This window comes from Clupea harengus, chromosome 12, assembly GCF_900700415.2.
Source record: "Clupea harengus chromosome 12, Ch_v2.0.2, whole genome shotgun sequence".
In the NCBI taxonomy this organism is placed as follows: domain Eukaryota; kingdom Metazoa; phylum Chordata; class Actinopteri; order Clupeiformes; family Clupeidae; genus Clupea; species Clupea harengus.
Window position 1 is genome coordinate 3,351,216 of NC_045163.1, and position 21,470 is coordinate 3,372,685.

The 21,470-nt window shown below is 40.1% G+C and overlaps 1 protein-coding gene across 2 annotated transcripts; it reads right to left on the bottom strand.

Moving 5' to 3' along the window:
- Window positions 1-5: 5 nt before the first annotated feature.
- nars1 (asparaginyl-tRNA synthetase 1) lies at window positions 6-11,402 on the bottom strand. Of its 2 annotated transcripts, none has more exons than XM_012820315.3 (15): window positions 11,248-11,402; window positions 6,691-6,773; window positions 5,650-5,715; window positions 5,375-5,467; window positions 4,709-4,798; window positions 4,442-4,520; window positions 4,213-4,283; window positions 3,756-3,842; window positions 3,241-3,462; window positions 2,866-3,065; window positions 2,261-2,396; window positions 1,765-1,878; window positions 1,345-1,476; window positions 826-957; window positions 6-395 (listed from the first exon to the last, which is right to left on the bottom strand). In XM_012820315.3, the coding sequence occupies exons 1-15, from the start codon at window positions 11,288-11,290 to the stop codon at window positions 264-266; spliced, it is 1,680 nt and encodes a 559-aa protein (XP_012675769.2). In that variant the 5' UTR covers window positions 11,291-11,402; the 3' UTR covers window positions 6-263. The 2 variants fall into 2 exon arrangements, with proteins under 2 accessions (XP_012675769.2, XP_012675770.2); XM_012820316.3 differs by lacking the exon at window positions 11,248-11,402 and adding an exon at window positions 7,367-7,619.
- Window positions 11,403-21,470: the final 10,068 nt, after the last annotated feature.

A 21,470-nucleotide genomic window follows, 5' to 3' on the forward strand; every position in this document is an offset into this window, starting at 1 on the left:
ACAACTGCATGTTAAATTCCATGTTTATTGTGTCAGCGTGTAGATACATCATGGCTCAGAACACCATCTCTCCAGAACAAGTAGAACAAATGCTAGCAGAATGTGTGCCATTACATGGCTAACAGATGTGAATTGGGTGTTGGTAGGCAGGGGTTAAATATTTTGTATCTTAAATTAGGTAAGAACATTGCAGTGCAGCAGAAGATTGTGGCTTTCTGTGGTGGCTTGTTTGCTGGGCTTCCCAGATTGTCTGTGGAGGCTTTTCAAGGCCGACACCTCTGGATGAAGCGGGGGTATAGACAGACATCCCGAATGTGATGGCGATTCAGAAGCCAGGTCAGGAAACGCTCCAGGCCCAAACCATACCCACCATGAGGGCATGTTCCAAATTTCCTCTGAAAAAAAAAAAAAAAACATTTCAAGATCATCAGGCTTGGCATGGATACTTTTTTCTGCAAGTTTCACTATGTAGCTATGCCAATGTGTAGTGCCAACTGTTGCCAAAAACAGGTCAAATTCGCACAAGAATAAAACATGCATGCCATTATAACGCAAACAAGCAATTCTAACAAATTAAACAAATAACAGATGGCCAATCTACAATATAACTTGCCTATATATTAAATAAAATCACTTAGGTTTTAATGTTTACTTTCATATTTGTCTGTTAACTTGATGGGGCGTCCACTGTGTTGCAATAGCCCAACCTCTTCAAGTACAACCCTGTTGTTTCAGCAGGTTTGAGAACAAACACTTTTTGTATACAACTCATAACTCCTGACAACACAATAAGGAACAGGTTTTGTGGCCCTTCACAATGCGTACCTGATCAGTGTACCAGTAGTAGGGAGATGGCTCAATGCCCTCTCTCTTGTAGCCTTCCAGCAGCTCCTCAGAGTCCCAGATACGCATCGACCCTCCAACAATCTCCCCAACATTAGGCATCAGCACATCAACCTGCAAAGCATACGACTCTTCAACCAAAACCATTTCCCAAACATTTAAACTGGCACAAATTGTTCCTCAGACCGATCATGAGATTCTTCCATTGATGAACTAAATCTTCAATACTCTTTCTGAAACACTATGCTGGAAATACCGTATGCCTATATAATGTCAATGCATGAAGAATAAGTGAACTTTGTTGCAGTTAACTCTAGTATGCGTCACTCCAAAACTGGACCCTAAAACAAATGCCAGATTAAAATGTGTCAGAAACATCTGGCCAATTACTTAGTATATGGTAATAAGAATATGGACCAAACCCTAATGTACAAACAAAACATGAAGCACATCAAGTGCCCTCATCTGAACCTGAGGTGACTGAGCTAATTGTGGACTGACCGACTCAGTGAGACGGCGGTCCTCTGGGCATCGCTGCATGTAGAAAGACTTGATCTCTGCAGGAAAGCGACACAGCAGAATAGTCTCGCCGATGCTGTCAGTCATCAGCCTCTCTGGGGCTTCAGGGATGTCCTAAGACAGGGTATATTCCATTAATCAGCTGGTAATGCAAATCACTACAGATATAAACAGAGCTGTGCCTAGAACACATGAGCTGAGCCAATGTACACATGTATTGCACAAGGTGATGAAGGTATCTGAAGAGCAATACTTAAAACGCAGTTTACAATTCACATTTGACTATTTTGGATGTTGGTTTTATCTACATGGCACCCAAGATCCTGGCCTCCATCTAAAAAAAAAAAACAACAAAAAAAAAAAAACACATTTTAGTATGCTTTACCACAGTAACATTCCTACCTCTCCAAATTCATAGTAGGTTCCGTCGTCTTTCTTGACATCATGCTCTCTCAGCCACTCAATGGCCTCTGTGTAGTTCATCCTCTTGAACGGCCGCTTGGGGGGTTTGAAATCCTGTCGGGAAAGTTTTCAGAATAGAATTATACCCCTCTACTGTACACACCCAGACAGTAAAGGCCTGTGTCATATAGACCCGCTGATGTGGTTTTGGAAAACATTTAGCTATACATGCATACCAAACTACACCACAAAGCTGAAAGCCTCACAGCGACTATATGGTAGAGCTTAGCTGCTGTGAACAGACACTAAGTCATACTGTACGCAAATATGGAGACAGGGCTCCATTCCCGAGGTTCCCAATGATTGTAACCACTTGACAACTTCAAAATGACAAATGTATTTTTTTTGGGTTCCTCAAAACTAGAACTGAGAACTAGAACTTTCGTAACCTAGACCCCGGTCTTAACTAATTGAATAGATCAGGTTCAACACATACTGGATTGACATCATAGAGCAGCTGAGCAGCTTCAGACTTGAGGACACGATCCACCACATCACACACCAGGTCCTCCAGGCGGCTCAGCAAGTCTTCAAAGTTTATGAAGGGACACTCAGCCTCAATGTGGCTATACCTGCGACATGACCACAACAAAAGGATCTTAGAATCTCTAAGGCACCCTAAAGGTTGAAAGCAGGCCTCAGTTACTCCCCTTGTGTGTTCACAATGGTACCATTTCTGAGTCCTGATAGACATCATTTATTAGGTTACATTTTAAACTAAAAGTAACTCAAGGTGTGCATAAGGAGAGACACAGTGTTTGAAGCTTAATCTTAATTGATTGAATTGGTATTAGGCTATTTAACTGTGTAAATATTACCAGATTAAATAATAGTGATACATGTTTACTTTAACCTAGCATTAATTACCTATAAGAAACAGTTTAAGAATTCAGGCAGCGCACTGCAATACAATAGCCAGGACAGCTAGGGGGCGCTACATAATAGTTGTTCAATTTCTGAACAACTCAGGCAGTTCAAGAAGTTCTGTTTGTCCATGGAACTGAAGCCCAATGAGGGACATGAGAGGCAGCTCTCACTCACTCAGCCAGGTGTCGGCGTGTGCGGGACTGCTCGGCACGGTAGGACTGGGCGATACAGAAGGTGTCCCCCAGAGCGGGGATGCAGGTCTCCAGATAGAGCTGAGAGGACTGGGTCAGGAATGCATCCTCCCCAAAGTAGTTCAGGGAGAACAGTGTGGATCCGCCCTCTACCTGGGTCTGCACCAGAGTGGGGGGAGTGATCTGGAGGAGAGAAGCAGCAGGTTATTCATTTACCGTTGCGCTCAAGACTCCCATCGATTACTTAAGAGTGCTGGTTTTTCAGGAACACTACTGGTAGAGAAAAGCTTCCTCGGGCTTTCCCGTTTAGGAATTTAGACGGACATACACTGACACAAGTAATAAGAGGTGTCCTTGCCTCATAGTATCCATGGCTGAAGTAGTGGTCCCGGAAGCATTGTGTGACAATGGAGCGAACCCGCAGGATCTTGGACACGTTCTCACCACGGATCATCATGTGCCGGTTGTTGAGCTGCACGTCCACGTCAGACTCCTCGTTCAGCAGGTTATCAGCGCCCCCTGCTGGGGCTAGACCTATCAGCTCCCAGAAGTCACAGTGGAGCTCATGGCCTCCAGGAGCCTATGATTGTTTCAGTGTCCAGAGAAAGACGTGTTTGCAATGATGAATATATTGAGTAAGTAAGAATTAGCACAAAGCTTTTTTTGGTTTGTAAGCCATCACATTAAGTAGTAATTACAAAAGCACGAAATGACAAATGACATTTTTTAAAAGCACAGTATAACTGTCTGGCATCAAGTCATGTCACAGTTTAAATACAAATGGTCTAAAGGTAGATTAGACACTATATATTCCTAAACTACCATCATGTGAGGTCATTACACACAAGTCCACATTATAGACAGATAACTTACCTGCTTCCCTTCAGGGACGGGCTGCACAGTACCATACAGGGCAACCGTACTCTCAGTTGACAGGACCAGGCCGTTGTAACACTGACACTGCAGGAAGACGAGTTATTGGTATGTATGAAATATTAGGGTTACAATTGAGCTGTAATGTATATTACTTTCAGACTGCATTTATTTGTCAATTAGGTGGCTAAAGTGGTTTACTATCTGCCTGGTGGCTACTACGGGACACTGGAGTCTTTTACATTAGATGGAGCAGAGGAAGGAGAGGCAGGAAAATGGATAAGCAAAAACAAACAAACAAAAAAACTAACAAACACAGAAGCGATTCAGGCAACTCATAATTTCTATACAGATCTATGACCTACATCAGCTTAACAACAGCTTGGTATTAAATGCAGTCAATGACCAGAATAGATATACTTCATTTTCATTGTTTAGTTTAGAGTTGTATTCATACCAGTGCATCTGTGAGCACACACTGCAGGAACCCCGTTCCATCTCTTAACACAATGAACAGCAAATTCTTTCCTAAAGTAAGAATTAAAGAACTTTGCTATAAAAAGTGTAAATTAAATGCACACACATACATAAATACATACAAGTAAAATCATTATTAATAAACAATTACTGATATATTTTTGTATAAATGTTAAAAAAAAAAAAAAACAGTAGTATGTGGTTCTTACCCTGCCTACGCAGTCGGTGCACCCAGCCAAACACCTTCACCCGCTGCCCTCGGAGTGGTTCCAAATTGCGGATTTTAACCTATGGAGACAATAAAATGAAAACCTATAGCTCACATGTAATTTGACCAGTTTTACCTTTAGGGCTTCTTTGAAGTACCTTGTGAATAGGACAAGCTGAAAAACACACTTGCTATACCTTCACCAGAGGCAACCAATATGAGCTGAACATGACAGGGCTTGAGGGGGTCGTAAAATTCTTCGACCTACCGTTTTCGGCTCTGGTAAACTTGTGTCCTGCTCAATGACCACCTTCTTTGCCTCTTCAAGATTCTTCTCTCGTCTCTCTGCATCTTCTGCCTGGCAATAACAGAACACTTTAATGGCACACTGCAACAAACCACTGACTTGTACTAAATGCATCACAAGTAGGCTACCTCAGGCTGAGGCGGATTTCACAACAAAAGTAATATAAACAGGAGCAGAGAGAAAAAAAAAGACCAGAGGTAGGCATCCTACTCAACTATACTGTAAGAGTTTAGAAATATTTGTCTTAATTCATCAAGTGATTTAACTGTTGATGTCAATGGAACACCACCTAAATTTAGGACGTAGCCTGATTGTGGATGCCTGGTTTCTTATGTTCTCTAGCCGTCTGATAAGATAAGCCAAACTAGATTCAGGACATTCTCACATCTTCTCTACAAGATGGCAGCAGACCATGTTTAGAGAAGTCGCCGCTGAGTAGTGATGTGGGTGGTTGTTAGACAGACATCCAGTTAGACATCCAGTTAGACACTGGATTGACTGGTTTGTGTGACTAGTTGTCTTCTAGTTCTAGTGATATCAGATAACTGTAAAAACCTTTTGGTATTTGCCTACTTTGAGTTCAGTGGAAAATTTGAACCAAAAATCCCTCCATTAGTTGCAACTTACCTCTTTCTTGTCTTTGGCATCACTCTTCACCTGTTCCTTCTGCCACATCTTCTTCGTGTTTTTCATTTGGGTTTTGGAAATCACTGCCCATCTCTAGTAGAGCACAAACAGGCAGACTAATCAACTCTCATATACTCAGGTTTATGTACTTATCCTAAGCTCAATCAAATTAATATATTACCCAAACTCATGTCAAACACCACAACAGGACGTGAATGCAGTGTGACAACATCACTCTATCCAACCACTATTAGTAGCCAGAAAATTCTACTGACCTCTCCCTCCTTTTGTGAATCCACATAAATGGTTGGAAATGGCTCCTTCCCAGCAAACGATAAAGCCTGGAACAGATGTTAAATATGGTTGCCGACATGATATAAACAGTAAAGCAGTCAAAAAGTCAGAATCGTGGACTACTTGGCAGATAAAAATCATTGACCAGAAACCAAAACCAGTAAGTACTGATTAGGTGGCTAATAAGAGCTAAAACGGTCGTTCAGAGTCAAACAGGTCGTTCAGATTCTTTTTTTCAAACTTGTGGGGCCAAATGTATCACAATTTGTGTAGAAGTTTTACGTTTATCAAACCCAATGTACACACATTCTCTTCATAAATCTGAGAGTGAGTCAGCGTGATATCATGTGCACATGAACACTTTTAACGTCCACCCCCACAATTATGTATAATATGGTTCAAGATGCACCTTAAATTGGTCAGATTAGCATGTCAATCTTCCCCACAGAAGGCATGCCTATGGATGAACTTTAAATTCTCTTGCTACGTGGGCTAGGGGTTTATTATAATCAGCTGCCATGCAAGACCCGTCTGTGTTCAAAGTTAAATTAACAGTAATATGCTAAAAAAAAATATATATATACGAGGAATACAATGATTGATACATGGACCTACTCGCATCACCATTAGTTTGTCTTGGTGTCGCCAATCTGCAAATTACAAATATTATGCGTACAACACCTCGAGACCATGCGCAGAGGAGGTACACGGTTTCCCGGCAAGTATCTTTTCATAAATACGGTTTCATGCGTAGCACAGTGTCCAGCTTAGGCTCCGTTGATACCTGTGGCCCATGGACAGGTTTTAGAAGGAAACCTAGCCTTGTTGGCCTGCATTAGCTCTGACCACTCATAGCCAGAATTCCCGTTAGTTGTCTCCCCTGACATTTACTTGCATCGGATCACAGGACTAGCTGTGATTTGACAAAAACCTATGTTAAAATGCTTTTGTGTTATGCAGGCATGGCCAGCATATGGTTTCACAAATACCTAACAAGGCAAAACTGTAGGCCCTGATGTTACCTTCAGTGGTGTTTTGAATGGCTTCTTTTCTGTTCCATCCCCGGCCTCATCATTGCCTTGCTTAGCAGACACGTAGAGCTCCCCTGGGAGAAGAGAAAACAAACAAAAAAGAACTGATGAGTTGATCATTTTCAGACATGCACATGGAGGTTTCAGTTTACACTGATTTTACAGCATCATCTTGAGGACGGACACGGAATTGTCCACTTCAGAGCACATTTTGATTCATTTGGCATCTATTAACCGCAACAAAAACAAATAGTGCCATATGTTTAGAGTGTTCATGGTGTTCCGTTTGCGAGTCTGTCACGGTCCCGTGTATCCAAGGAGAGACGTAATTCGCCTTTGTACTGAAACACACAGCTGTAAGTATATAGTTGTAGTAAATAATTGTCCCGACAACACATTAATGCACCATTAGCCATAGCTATCCCCTGTATGCTCGTACAGAAACTGAAACTACAATATTCAACGGCGAGTTCAACGATTTAATTGGAAATGTAAAGGACAGTGACTTAAAAGGACATACGGTTAATAGATGATTTTGTTTTAGCAATTTGTTCTACCGTTAGGATGTCCATCTGCTAAGGAGGATCAATGATCTGATGCAACATGATGCATCGCTTACATCTTCCTCGCAAGGGTTATTTTAACATTACTATTATCATTTACTTACCTACAGAGAGTTTGTCGGCATTTTTCGAAATCTCATCCGCCATCGTTGGTGTTTCAGCTAGTATGTCTGGTGTGAAATTGCGTGATACACCAAAAATATGGTTTCCACCAGCTGTCTACCTTGCTTTACTCGACCAGAGATTGTCTGACTGCACGGTCTACCAGATTACTCTACTATAAAGTTGTGGGCAGTCGCAACCAAGTTGTACATACATGCCGCCCCCTATTGCTGCGGAGTATGGACTAACTAATCAATGACTACGCCCTATATGGTATGAGGGGTGGAAGTAATACAAATAAAAAGATGAAAATGTATGCGAATTGAAAAATAGAGGGGTAAAATGGATGTGATATGAAAACAAGAGTGATCAATTATCAACTGATTTGATTAATTTAAAGCTGATAAAGCTGATCAGTCGCTGTATGATGACAGAGCAATGTTTCATCATTTTCATTCATCATTTACAACACAAAATTAAATGTATCATTTAAGGTAAATAGCTTCAAGGTTGGAAGTAACAAAAATGAATTTATCAAATGGAGGTGATGAAAATGCACTTGAATTGAAAAAGAGGGGCAAAAATCTATGTGAAAATAGTGATAAATTGTTTGTTTGTTTATTTCATAAATCAACTTAACTGACATTTATTGTTTACAGCAAGCAATTTGTGTTACTTCCGCCATTTATCATTTACAGCAAGCAATTTTCATTTCACCGATGAATGAAAATGATGAAGCATTGCTCTATTTTCACCATACAACGACCATACAATCACTTGATCATTTATCACTCTTGTTTTCATATCACTTCCATTTTACCCCTCTATTTTTCAATCCACATGCATTTTCAATACCTCCATTTATCAGTTAATCTTTGTTACTTCCACACCTCATGGACTTTGGCTACAGTAAATGGAAAACGTATTGGGAAAGCAGTAAACCCTTTCATGTGTGTACATGATGCCATCTCACTCCACAAATTAATAATAAAACCATAATAATTAAATGAGCAGTGTAATTATTGGAAGTGCATGTTTCCAATGCGTCTGTGCATGTACATATTAACCAAATCAGGATATTAGTATTTGAATAGTTATGCTGCATATAGTTATCTGGATATTCCAATATCCGTGCACACCCCTAACTTGTATGATTTTCTAACAAATGGGCTGAATTTCTCACAAATATACAGAGTGGTGAAACAAGAGATGGTGCTACAGGTTCATTCACCCTAGCCTTTTGAAGGAATTGGCTGTTGTAAGATAAATTCAGTTTAGTATAAATTTATTAACAGCTTATTTCTATTAACAATGTATGCCTATTTAACCAGTATAACTAAAGGCAGTTGGAACACAGTGTTCAGACACAGGGGCCTAAAGATAACATTCAAAGCCTGCACATGCTTCAAGTTTAGGCTGACCAGTGACATACATTCCAAGGTCATAGGGCAGCCTGGGCAGGACACAGACGAGATAGGGAGACCATCTGTAAGAAGGAAGGATGGAGACTCACAGAACATAATTGTCAGGCCAGAAATTACGACTAAAACATGCAGTCCCAGAGAGGCGTATACCTGGAGGCCCCCAGGAAGTACCATCAGTGAAGACTGGACTTATAACCCTTATTCTCACATTTAAAAATTAGAACGCCTTCTCTCAGCCGTGGGTGACAGAGCTCATTGTGAGAACTCCTCATTCCGACTGAATCTTGTACAATCCTTATACCAGTAAACTCAACTGTATCAAACCAAGTGCTTCGTGTGGCGGTCCCTTACTCTGATTCTCTGTAAACCAACACGCAAATAAGTTTAACTTAACACTGTGCAGGATTTCTCTAACATAGAACCAGAACATATGGGGCTGTTGGTGGTGTACGACTTATTGCCATCAAAACTCGCTGTGAATGGGAGTTTATGACGGCATGATTTAATGCCAAGATAGCTGGCTATCCCTAAATTGAAGAGTATGATCAATTTACTTCCTTTATGGTAAGTCATTTTAGTTTAAAATATACATTAAAAGGTACACTGTGTAGGATTTAGTGACATCTAGCGGAGAGGTTGGAGATTGCAATCAACTGAAAACCCCTCCATCACCCATCCTACGGTGACTGTCAGTTTCCATAAAAATGCCCTCTCTAGAGCCAGTGTTATGGTTTGTTCATTCTGGGCTACTGCAGAAACATGGCGGTGGAACATGAGGGACTCTGTGGAAGAGGTCCCGCTCCCTATGTAGATATGAAGGTCTCATTCTAAGCTAATAAAAACACAACGATTCATAATCACAGGTGATTACACACTAATGAAAACATAAATTACAAAAACTACATTCCACTTCCGGTAATCAATCCCCCTAATTCCTACACACTGTATTTTTTTTTAAATTAACTAAAAATAATAATATGTTCTGACCCAATGGCAAAAAAGCAAAATTAAGGCTGAGATGTTTACTAAAGTTAGCAAGTTAACCACCTAGCTGTGGTTCGACACCTCTGGTACCACTTTGTACCTCAAGAGGCAAAAGTGAGTCACTCCAGCAAGTTGGGATATCCTCTTGTAGTTAGTAGGAAGCTTGGTCATCTAGTAGGAATCCCACTGGTTCATGTTAACGGTTAGGCTGTAGTCCAGGCAAAATAGCATTTTACGACAGACTAATTGTAAAACAATTTTTTTCAGCATAGATAATTTCTATGAGGTGTCCAGAACAACATACTAAAAGTCCTAAGAAATCCTAGTTGAGGAAATATGTTTAATTCTCATCAATGTGAGATGTGTGCTAATAATGCATGGCAAAAATACACCTCAAAAATGTAATGTTTTCCTTTACTCCTATCAAAATGAAACTTTACACAATGAAAGTACCCATGAAAAGTAAAAATGTTTGTATTACAAGTTTCTTTTGAAATCAATTTGAATATGAACATGAGCTCCACACTTATTGAATATGTCCATAGGCAGAAACACCATTCATATGTATGACAAATACATCGGCCCAATCTTCGTCCAATCATCCTACTGCCAATGGGAGAGGCTGCTTTTAGACTGGCCTCTAACCTGAAAACTGCCTGGCTTGGTAGTACCTGCCAGGGGTATGGTGTTTCTGCCTATGCAATTAGGACATATTCAATAAGTGTGACGCTCATTCAAATTCATTTAAAAAGAAACTTGTAATACAAACATTTTTACTTTTCATGGGTACTTTCATTGTGTAAAGTTTCATTTTGATAGGAGTAAAGGAAACATTTTTACATTTTTGAGGTGTATTTTTGCCATGCATTAGCACACATCTCAGATTGATGAGAATGAAACATATTTCCTCAAATTGTCAAAAATGTCTCCATTGGCCTTGACAGTACACAACCTGATGAAAATGTATACATGAAGAAGGCTGACAGCTACAACTGTGGCTATGTGTAACTATGTGTGTAAACTCACTCAATCTGGCTGCCTACCCGGCCATTCAACCAACAACAGACATATATGAAGATACCATGTTTAAGAACTCAGCACTAGGAACACTACTAAGCTGTAAGACAGGCACATTGATTGTGCGCAATGCTAAATTCACACCCCGTAGTGAAAGAATAGTCAACGTGCTCCTCGGATGGTCCCATTTCCCGAGTTGTGAAAACGCTATTCCGACATCGACGTGTTCATGTGATTTTAAATCGAAATGTGGAAACAACATGGACGTTACAAAGAAAATGTGACGTTATTGCTCAGAATGTTTAAACAACATGTGGATACGTTCACAGACAGGGAAGCCCATAGTGGACTAACTTAAAGAGACAGGTCATCAGAATCAATGGTCTGATGCAAGACGATGCACTGCTTACCTGTATCTCGCAATGGTTATTTTACCATTTATATTATCATTTACTTACCTACAGAGAGTTCGTCGGCGTTTTTTGTAATCTCATCCGCCATCGCTGATGTTTCTGGTGTGTAATTACGTGGTACACCAATATTTGGTTTCCACTGACTGCCTTGCTACACGCCACCGTCGGAGCCTGTTCCCAGAAACCAGCAGCGTGTAGCCAGCGACAATACCGACAAATTCAAAATGGCCACCCATCGTAATTTTTTCAAAACAAAAGTCGGAATGTATTTATTCGTTTTAAATTATACAAGGACGAAAGGTGAGGATAAAATGCTCATTAATCAAACTGTATGTGCTAACAAAGGTACAATAAACGTATGGACAAAAGCTTTTTAAATACAAATAGCCTACTAGTGATGTTCAGCTGAAAAAAAATCTTTTTCCAAAAAACTTCCAAATACCAAATCCCAAACTGTGCATCTAAACATCTACATGAGTCATTCCACCTGCCTGGCACTGAGAGTTCAAAGGTTGATGATGCAATGCATATAATTGGCCTACAATAACTGCCTATTGATCAACTTCAAAGTACTTCAAGTACTTTAAGGAAATATATAAATATATAGATATAAATATAGATATAAATATAGATATAAATATAAATATGTAAATATAAATATATAGATGTATAAATATGTTGATCCCTTTGCTTTTGTAGGCAACAAAGTTTTTTTTCTTTCAGCATTACTTTTTTTGTCTTCTTACAAATGACGTTACAAATTACTCTTTGTTCATCAGCTGTCATGGGTGTACATAAATATTGTGTGTGCTGTAATGTTGTGTATATATTGCATATAAATATTTTTTTTAAATAGGGAACACAATAATGGCACTCCGTAAGTCTTTGTGGTAAGTTGTGTATAGATGTCAACAGGTCCTTTTAGAAATACTGTAGCACTGTTGCACATTTTCAAGATTCTCCTTTAAAATTCATATTGATACATATTTATCTTGGTCTATGTAAATTTGTATTTAGATTGGTATTGTCTACAAAACCGAATTTTCAAACAAAACTTTTAAGCGGAATTTTGACGCTTTTCGTCGCCGTATTTCCCGGCTATTGTCGCTTACTGTCGCCATCGTCCATCAGAATACGCTTCTGTTGTGGAACAGTCGCAACCATAGACATATATAGTTCTATGGTCGCAACCATGTTGTTCATACATGCTGCCACCTGCTGCCATAGACATATACTGCAGCGGAGTACGGACTAATCTTCTTCTTCGTTTTCACGCCTGTACAGCGCATACTGCCTACTGAAACCAGTGGCGGCGCCAGACATTTTTTTCTGCAGGTGCTATGGGGGAGCTTGGCGTTTTAGCGAGGGTGCTACGAAATGAGGGTGATAGATAGTGTCACATGGTTCTCTACTACAACACCTCCCCACCATATTGTCTATCATCTGTTTACATGTTTGCTCTCTAAAGCGCCTTTGGGGTCCATGAAAAGCGCTAAACAAACCGATTGTATTATTATTATCATTATCTAGGCTACTTCCGATGGACGCACACATAGCCGCGTTCCTCTGCGACGGTCACTGACAAAATGCATACAGCATGTTATAGAGTCCGAAATCCCAAATACTTAACTTACTTTATAACACTTGTGGTAGTGAGGGTTAAAGTTGGGCGCCAGGTGACCACTACCATGTAAGACAAAGTGAAATGAATCTTGGAATAGCAGATAGAACTAGAAAATGCATTTCCTGAAGGAAATACCAGTGCATGAAATGCAAAAGTTAAGAAAGGAAGAAGAAAAGAAAGAAGAGTGAAAGAAGGAAAGAAGAGTAAAAGTAGAGTGGAAAAGGAAAGAAGAGTGAAAGAAGGAAAGAAGAAAGGAAAAGAGAGTGGAAGAAGGAAAGAAGAAAAGAAAGAAGAGTGAAGAAAGGAAAGAAGAGTGGAAGAAGGAAAGAAGAAAGGAAAGAAGAGTGGAAGAAGGAATGAAGAGTGGAGGAAAGAAAGAAGAGTGACTCTGGATAAAGACAGTAAAGAGAGAGTCAAGAGGGAAAATATTGAAAGAAGGAGAGAAAATGGAGTGAAGCAGAGAGATGGAGTGTAAGAGAAAGTAGAGTGAGAGGGATAGAGAGAAAGATGGAGAGAAAAAAAAGTAGAGTATGGAAGGTGTCTCTTAATATTCCTAGTTATACAGTTGAATGGAGAGGGACAGAGAGAATAGGAGCCTTGGAACCTTGGCGCAGGTGTCAGTGAAGCACAGGTGCAAGCCAGTTTAATGACCCTATTATGATGTCAATGGGAAAATTTGTATACGTTTTTCTTTAATACATAGCATAAGTGTCCTTTACAAGACCTACGTGACAAAGTTCGAACGAAGAAGTTCGGTAAAAGGAATAATAACTAGAATATGCATTTCCCAAAGGAAATACCAGTGCATGAAATGCAAAAGTTAAGAAAGGAAAGAAGAGTGAACAAGAGCTATGGATAAAGACAGTAAAGAGAGAGTGAAGAGGGAAAATTTTGAAATAAGGAGAGAAAATGGACTGAAGTAGAGAGATAGAGTGTAAGAAAGAGGAGTTGGAGAGGGATAGAAAAAAAACAAGTGGATGGAGGTTCTACAGAGAGAGGGAATAAGTGAAAATAGGAAAGAAAATGGACTGGCGGAAGATGTTAGAATGATCGATGGATAAAGTGGAAGATATAGACATGGCATGGAGGAAGTAAGGGAAATGGAAGGGAGGATAGAGGACTGTAAAGTCAAAGAAAGTTTAAAAAAGTGTAGGAATTGATTGACAGAGTAATTGAAAGAAGAAAGGAAAGAAGAGTGAAGAGGAGTGGCTATGGATAATGAGATAAAGAGAGAGTGAAGAGGGAAAGTAATGAAAGAAGAGAAAATGGAGTGAAGCAGAGAGATGGATTGTGAGGGAGGATAGAGGACTGTAAAGTCAAAGAAGGCTGACAAAAAAGTTGAAAAAAGAGTAGGAATTGATGAAAAGAGTAATTGAAAGAAGAAAGGAAAGAAGAGTGAAAAGGAGTGGCTACGGATAATGAGATAAAGAGAGTGAAGAGGGAAAATATTGAAAGGAGAGAAAATGGAGTGAAACAGAAAGATGGAGTGAGAGAAAGTAAAGTAGTAGAGAGTAGAAAGTAGAGAGAAAGTGAGAGGAATAGAGAGAAAGATAGAGAGAGAAAAGGTAGAGTATGGAAGGTGTCTCTTAATATCCCTAGTTATACAGTTGAATGGAGAGTGACAGAGAGAAGAGGAGCTTTGGAACCTTGGCGCAGGTGTCAGTGAAGCACAGGTGCAAGCCAGTTTAATGACCCTATTATCATTAGGGTTGGGTACCGAGAACCGGTACCAATATGGAACCGGTTCCAATACAACCGGTACCTACCCGGACCGAAATGCATCGCAGATTTCGGTGCTTCATTTCGGTGCCTGAGCCTATTGAACACGGTTGCTAGGCAGGCGCCGCGGGGCACATGTAAAACTGCCCCAGCTCCCAATGTAAACTTTGTCCTGTGTCGCTCACGCTCATTGGTGTTTTCATAGCAACAGTCTTATGACAGTGAAGAGCATGCAGCATTTCACAGAGCAAGCACAAACAGAACTAGCCATCAACCTTTTAACAGAGAAAATACAGAGAGGTAAACGGTCAAAAGTGTGGCTGTATTTCGCACAAAAATATTCAAACATCGCGACGTGCAGCAAATGCAACAAAACAATTGCGTGAAAAGAGGGGAGAGAAGGCAAGAGTCAACGGCAGATCAGCAACCGAAGACTGAAAAATATGATGACAGCTACACTTAGCCTACGGTAGTCTCTTAAAGGGGCAGTACACATTTTCTCGTACTCAGTGTGTTCAAGTAACAAGATTTACTATAAACAAGATAGAAAAGATAGGTATAAACAAATCATAAAATGGTGAAATTTCATGAAATAAATGCAAACAAAATAATACATTTTTGACTCCAAAGGCAAATATGCTCATATTTTTGCAAAAGAAGTTTAAAGCTGTTTTTTGTATTTATTTATATTTATTTAAGTATACTATAAACTGTTGTTTACAGTTAATATAATGTTCATAGTTTGAAGGTAAAAAGTTTGAAGCTGTAGTTTGAAGCCAAGTGTTTTGTATGTATTTATATTTTTAATATACTTTAAACAGTTAATATATTGTTCAATTTGAAGAAAAAAAATTGCCTTGGCTATAAAAAAAAGCCTTTCTTTAATGTCGTCAATCGATTCAGGCGCCGGTATTGTTTTAAAAGTATCGGTTTAGCACCGGTATCGGAAAAAACCCAAACGATACCCATCCCTACATATATCTGTGTGTACAGGCCTCATCGACACCATCGGAGAGGGTTTTCTTCTCCTGTGCAGGTCATGCGATTAGTCAGGAAAGGTGTCACATTTTGCCGGAGAAGGCAAATATGCTGATATTTCTACAAAAGAATTGCTGAAGTATTGAAGCTGTAGTGTGTGTACAGAGTGTGTGTGTGTTTTGTATTTATTTAAGTATAGTCTAAACTTTTGTTAACAGTTCATATATGTTAAAAAGTTAAAAAGTGTTTTGTATTTATTTATATATATAATCTACTTTAAACAGTTCATATATTTGGCAATAAAAAAAGCCTTTCTTAAATGTCGTCAATTGTCATTTTTTATAAAAGTATCGGTTCCGGCACCGTTTAGGCACCGGTATCGCTTTAAAAGTATCGGTTATGTACCGGTATCGGATAAAAACCAAACGATACCCATCCCTAATTATGATGTCACAATGGCCCAATGTAAGTCAATGGGAAGATTTGTATTCGTTTTTTATTTAATATCTTAAAAAGTATGAAGTTCAGAAAAATGATATAGCATAAGTGTCCTTTACAAGACCTACGCAACAAAGTTCGAACTAAGTTTGTAAGTTAAGCGGTTCGAACTGAATTAAGCGCAGAAGTTCTGTACAAAGAATAACTAGAATATGCATTTCCTGAAGGAAATACCAGTGCATGAAATGTAAAAGTTAAGAAAGGAAGAAGAAAGGAAAGACGAGTGAACAGGAGTGGCTATGGATAAATAGATTGTAGGAGCCATTTCTATCCACCTTTTAGTTAGGTTTATTTTATTTAGCCACATGGGGGAGTATTGCACTGGGTGTGGCACATCACGGGAAATTGGTTATATCTACAGGTATGATTACTCAATTAGGGAAAGGTGTGGATGGCGGGGAACACACGGTTCTTACCGTAGCCGTGAAACCCACTTCACCGACAGAATCTTGTTTTATAAGCAACCAGCACTGGATGATAAGACCAATTTTATGTATACATTTTTATCTTTATAATAAACGGGAACACCACCCAAAGAGAGCTCATGCCTGGACAAGGATCATTCGCTACGCGTTGGGAACACTTTGCCGTCCACACTGAGGCTTATAGGATAGCCTCCACAAGATAAAGAGAGAGTGAAGAGGGAAAATATTGAAAGAAGGAGAAAAAAATTGAGTGAAGCAGAGAGATGGAGTGTGAGAGAAAGTAGACTGAGAGGGATAGAGAGAAAGATGGAGAGTATGGAAGGTGTTTCCAAGACAGATAATAAGAAGAAGTATAAGAAGCCTAGGAATAACAATACAAGGACATTTCATGCACTGTAATAAGAAGCCTAGGAATAACAATACAGGACATTTCATGCACTGTAATAAGAAGCCCAATACAGGGCATTTCATGCACTGTAATTGTGAGATAGTAAGTCATAATTCTGAGATACTAAGTCATTATTATGAGACAGAAAGATAGTAAGTCATAATTATGAGATAGTAAGTCATAAGTCTGAGATAGTAAGTAATTATTATAAGGTAACAAGTCATAATTATGAGATACTTGGTCATAATTATGAGATACTAAGTCCACACTTAGCCTAACATTATATTTCACAGGCAAATGTTACTGATGTGCAACACTAAAGCTTTGTTTATACTTATGTCGCCGACACTTTTGAAATGGTCGCCGACAGAAAAAATAAAGTGTTGCTCAGGCTGTTGTGTTTATACGTCATAAAGGGAGTGGCGCCAACGGCATTTTTCTGCCATTACATTGTTGACTTTTTGAAAATCAACAGCGCGTGCCGTCTATCTAGCTAATCACACTAGCGTGATTAAAGAGTGTCTAATAGTATATATGCGCTTTAACAGGCAAACTTATCTCCATCATGGTAGGTATTATTTGTGGAGGAAGCAATCTATTATAAAAGTATATGCTTATCTAACATACACAGCCCGCTGTTCCGAAATTGTGAGCACAGCAACATGAATCACTGTGTGTGTGTGTGTGTGTGTGTGTGTGTGTGTGTGTGTGTGTGTGTGTGTGTGTGTGTGTGTGTGTGTGTGTGTGTGTGTGCTATGTGTATTGACAGTCTGGGCACACCCTTGGAAAGCCACAACCATGGCCTCTGCTAAGTAGGCCTCATGACCATTTGCTCCTGACACCCTAGCAGACATTCTTCCTGCCCACCATCTTGCCTTTGTGTGTGGGTTCCGGAACCTTCCGTAGGAAGGTCACCTCCCCTCCCACTCACATGCCCCCTTCCCCACCTTGACCTGTAAAAACATTCCCCAATGTTGACCCTTGACCCCACTGTAACATCCCATGATTGACTGGTATATATACTGTAACACTGTGAGACTCTTTAGTCTTTTTCCCTGCCTCTACCTTGATGTTGGAATCGACCCCCTGCAGGAGTACCTTGAAATACACCTCCAGAAACCTCACCTCGTGGTCCCTTGTCTAAAGTTTGTCGTCTATATTGCGATTCCATCAATGTACATAACATATATACAAATATCATATGGTATATACATGATATATACAAAAACAGCTTAGTGGGTATACAGTGTGCTCATAGGGTTACTGTTACAAGGGTAAGTACAGTAGGAACAGAAAAACATGTTGATGGTGGCAATTATATATATTGCATATAAATGCTAGCATAGAGTATAGGGTAGAGCATCGGTTCCCAAACTGGGGTACGCGAAGTGGTTCAGGGGGTACGCGGGGAGAACATTTTCGCGATAACAGAAAACGGACAGAATTCGCAGAATGTACCGTTTGAAACAGAATTGCAACTTTCAGACGGAAACATCATTTTGTGCATCAAAATCGCCCAAATTCCCCTGTATTTTGTCCTGCAAGGCTGTATTTCTTTCATATAAACACAACAACGATCGCAACGATGAACAAGCATTAATTAGAAAACAAAACCACTGAGAAAATGTCACGTCTGTGCTGAACTCCGCTCCGGCCACGCCCCCTATTCAACACAGACCTCCGTAGCCTGTCAAATGAATTCGCTCATCTTCCCAATCGCCTGCAAATAATGTTTTTTTTAGTCTTCTGTTCTGTTGATGGCTGGCAAACAACAACCTTAGAAGGTTTGGGTCACTTGTGGCACATATTATTCACTAATTTTAAGCCACTAATATACCTCTGGGTGAACAAAATGAGCCGAAACGGATTAAAACGGAATTAAAGTAAAAGGTGAAAAGGAAAACTATAAGAGAGAGAAAAAAATTGTTAGTAGACATACATAATGGGATACATTTAGGTAGGCAATTAACAGTAGGTTATATGGCCACTTTATCAGTATCAATATAGGCATTGGCAATAGGATATACAAGGAGAGGGAGAGAGAGAGGTTGCCTGGTCAGGAATATGGGAATTTGATTTGCATTTAGGTTTGTTATTTTATGTTTAGCTGACATGGTGCAACGGGTCTTAGTTTGGATGGCAAGGATGGGAGGATACACAACAGTGCCCAACTGTCTGGTGACAGTCACAACACGCACTCAACTACAATTTGCATAACTATTTTACATTAAGCAAAGTTGAATGAGGAAAAACTTTTACACAACAGTGCCCAACTGGCTGGTGACAGTCGCAACACACACTCAACTACAATTTGCATAACTATTTTACATTAAGGGGTTTTGGCGTGAATGGAGTGAAGCAGAGAGAGAGATGGAGTGTGAGGGAGGATAGAGGACTGTAAAGTCAACGAAGGCTGACAAAAAAAAGTAGAAAAAAGAGTAGGAATTGATGGACAGAGTAATTGAAAGAAGTAATGAAAGAAGAGTGAACGGGAGATAATTAATCTGCCTATGAGAGAATTAATCGGACTCACACAGACTGCTTGCTCTGTGTGAGACTGAACGTTCTGCAGAAAATCTTTTTGTAATCTAGCTTTCTCTGATGCATATTCACACCTGTGCTAATATGTAATTTAGCTAACATTACTGTGGAAACATCAAAATTAGTTGCTTATTGTTATATTTGCAGGATGTTGGATTTAAAAAAAAAAATGATGTATATGTGAGATATGAAGTATTGTGTGATGACAGGAAGAAATATGCCAGTCATTGATTGGAAACTAATAGGGTTGAGTCCAGATGATTGCTAACTCCTCTGGTTCCTGGCCTCTGTGAACACACATAGGGTGAGAGTTAATCACCACATCTGCAGTGGTCTGTGCCAGGGAGATTGGAGACCTGTGTTTACTACCCAGTGTTCTCCCCCAAACAAATCAGAAATTAACTTGACAGAGGCTTAAATGCTCCTGTGCTTCCATTTCCTCTGCACATGTTGTGAGGCAAACACATTTTTTAACTGGAGCCAGGAACATTGTTTTCCAAACGGATGGGACGTTTGCTGGAAGCCAGTAGGGTTTTTGGAACGTTGGAACTTGTCTGACCATTCCGGCTAGAATGTTTTGCCAATGGCTTTTTCCATGGGACCTGGTTCCACAGCCGGACATGTTTGTTGTTTGGTTTGTTGATGATTCAACAGCGTTGTATGCAGGGGCGGCTTGTCCATAAGGGCGATTGGGGCGACGCACTGCCTACGGGACCTGGTTCCACAGCCGGGCATGTTTGTTGTTTGGTTTGTTGATGATTCAACAGCGTTGTATGCAGGGGCGGCTTGTCCATAAGGGCTATTGGGGCGACGCACTGCCTACGGGAAAATAAAAAAAAATAAAAACTGCTCCTGATGTATAAAGGCAATTTCCTTGTAAGTCGCTTTGGATAAAAGCATCTGCTAAATGACCAAATGTAAATGTAATGTTATATTTTTTTTGTCGGATTCTACCACTAGACCGTCTGATCTGCCTTTGAATGTCATTGTCCAATCAGGTAACAGTCAGGTAGACAGGCAAAAGTCGTGCTTCAAATGGCCTCGCCCCTTCTGGGCCATTTGGGGCGAAATGCAATCGCCCCAGACCTCTCTCATTGACTCCCATGTTAAATCCATTTTTTTTACAAAACAGAGCTCTCAATGCATTATCTATGGCTTCCGGGAGGGCTCGCCCCTCCATGCTTTCGTCATAAGAAATGGACGTAAAAGTGTATAAGACCGTCATACAGCTTCGACCAAGGCATATGTCGCTACCGGACGATAGTCCTCTACCGGATGGTAGTCGTGCATGCGCACTACCCGATCATGCGCCACTTTGCGCCACTGTAGACAGCGGAATACAATCGCTGGCTAAAGCTGATGGAAGTTCGCGAAAGACGGTATACTTTAAGACGTTTGGTCATTGTATACAGCTGTAAGTTCTTAACGTTTGTATAATAAAGACGTTAAAGATATACTGGATATCCTCTTTTGTTCTCCCTGTCAAGTTCTATTGGCTAGCACATTGTTACGCCCCTCTACACCCCTACTGGCTTTGCAGTGGCAGTGCAACAGCTTTTAGGTGGCGAATGGGCATAATTAGCCTGATTGTCCACACCTGGGGAGGTGTGGATAAAAGCCAGGCGGTTTGCCCTCAGAAGGAGGCCTTGCACGCTCACCAGGCGTTTGATGCTGGTGTGCACACTATTGGGTTTTGGTGCTTGGCACTTACCATTTTACTCTGTGTTTTGGTGTTATAGAAATAAATGCTATTTTTGTACAACTCTGTGGTCTGTCTCCAATTTATGTTGTGGCTCACGAGCCGGGTCGTAACACACATCAATGCTTGATTTGTTTTACCTACTGCTGTATTTTCTCACTTCTTCATAATACAAACTATTTGCCTTTTACCCTTACTCCGTCTCCACACTTTTAATAATTAAATATTACATTAAATATACCCACATTATGCGTTAAGACAACCCCATATGTTGACGTTGAGCCTTCTGCCGTAAAACGTTTGTGTCTGAGCATGCGCGATGTGCGGGACTACCATCCGGTAGAGGACTACCGTCCGGTAGCGACAGCATATTCTGTCAAGATGGCTCATGTTCAG

Bases quoted from the DNA above. Each gene is read 5' to 3' on its own strand.
- nars1 (XM_012820315.3), bottom strand. From the start codon at position 11,290: ATGGCGGATGAGATTACAAAAAACGCCGACGAACTCTCTGTAG. The intron at 3,463-3,755 runs GTAAGTTATCTG...AAACAATCATAG, and splicing joins CCGTCCCTGAAGGGAAGCAG to GCTCCTGGAGGCCATGAGCT. The intron at 1,879-2,260 runs GTATGTGTTGAA...CTTTCCCGACAG, and splicing joins TGCTCTATGATGTCAATCCA to GATTTCAAACCCCCCAAGCG.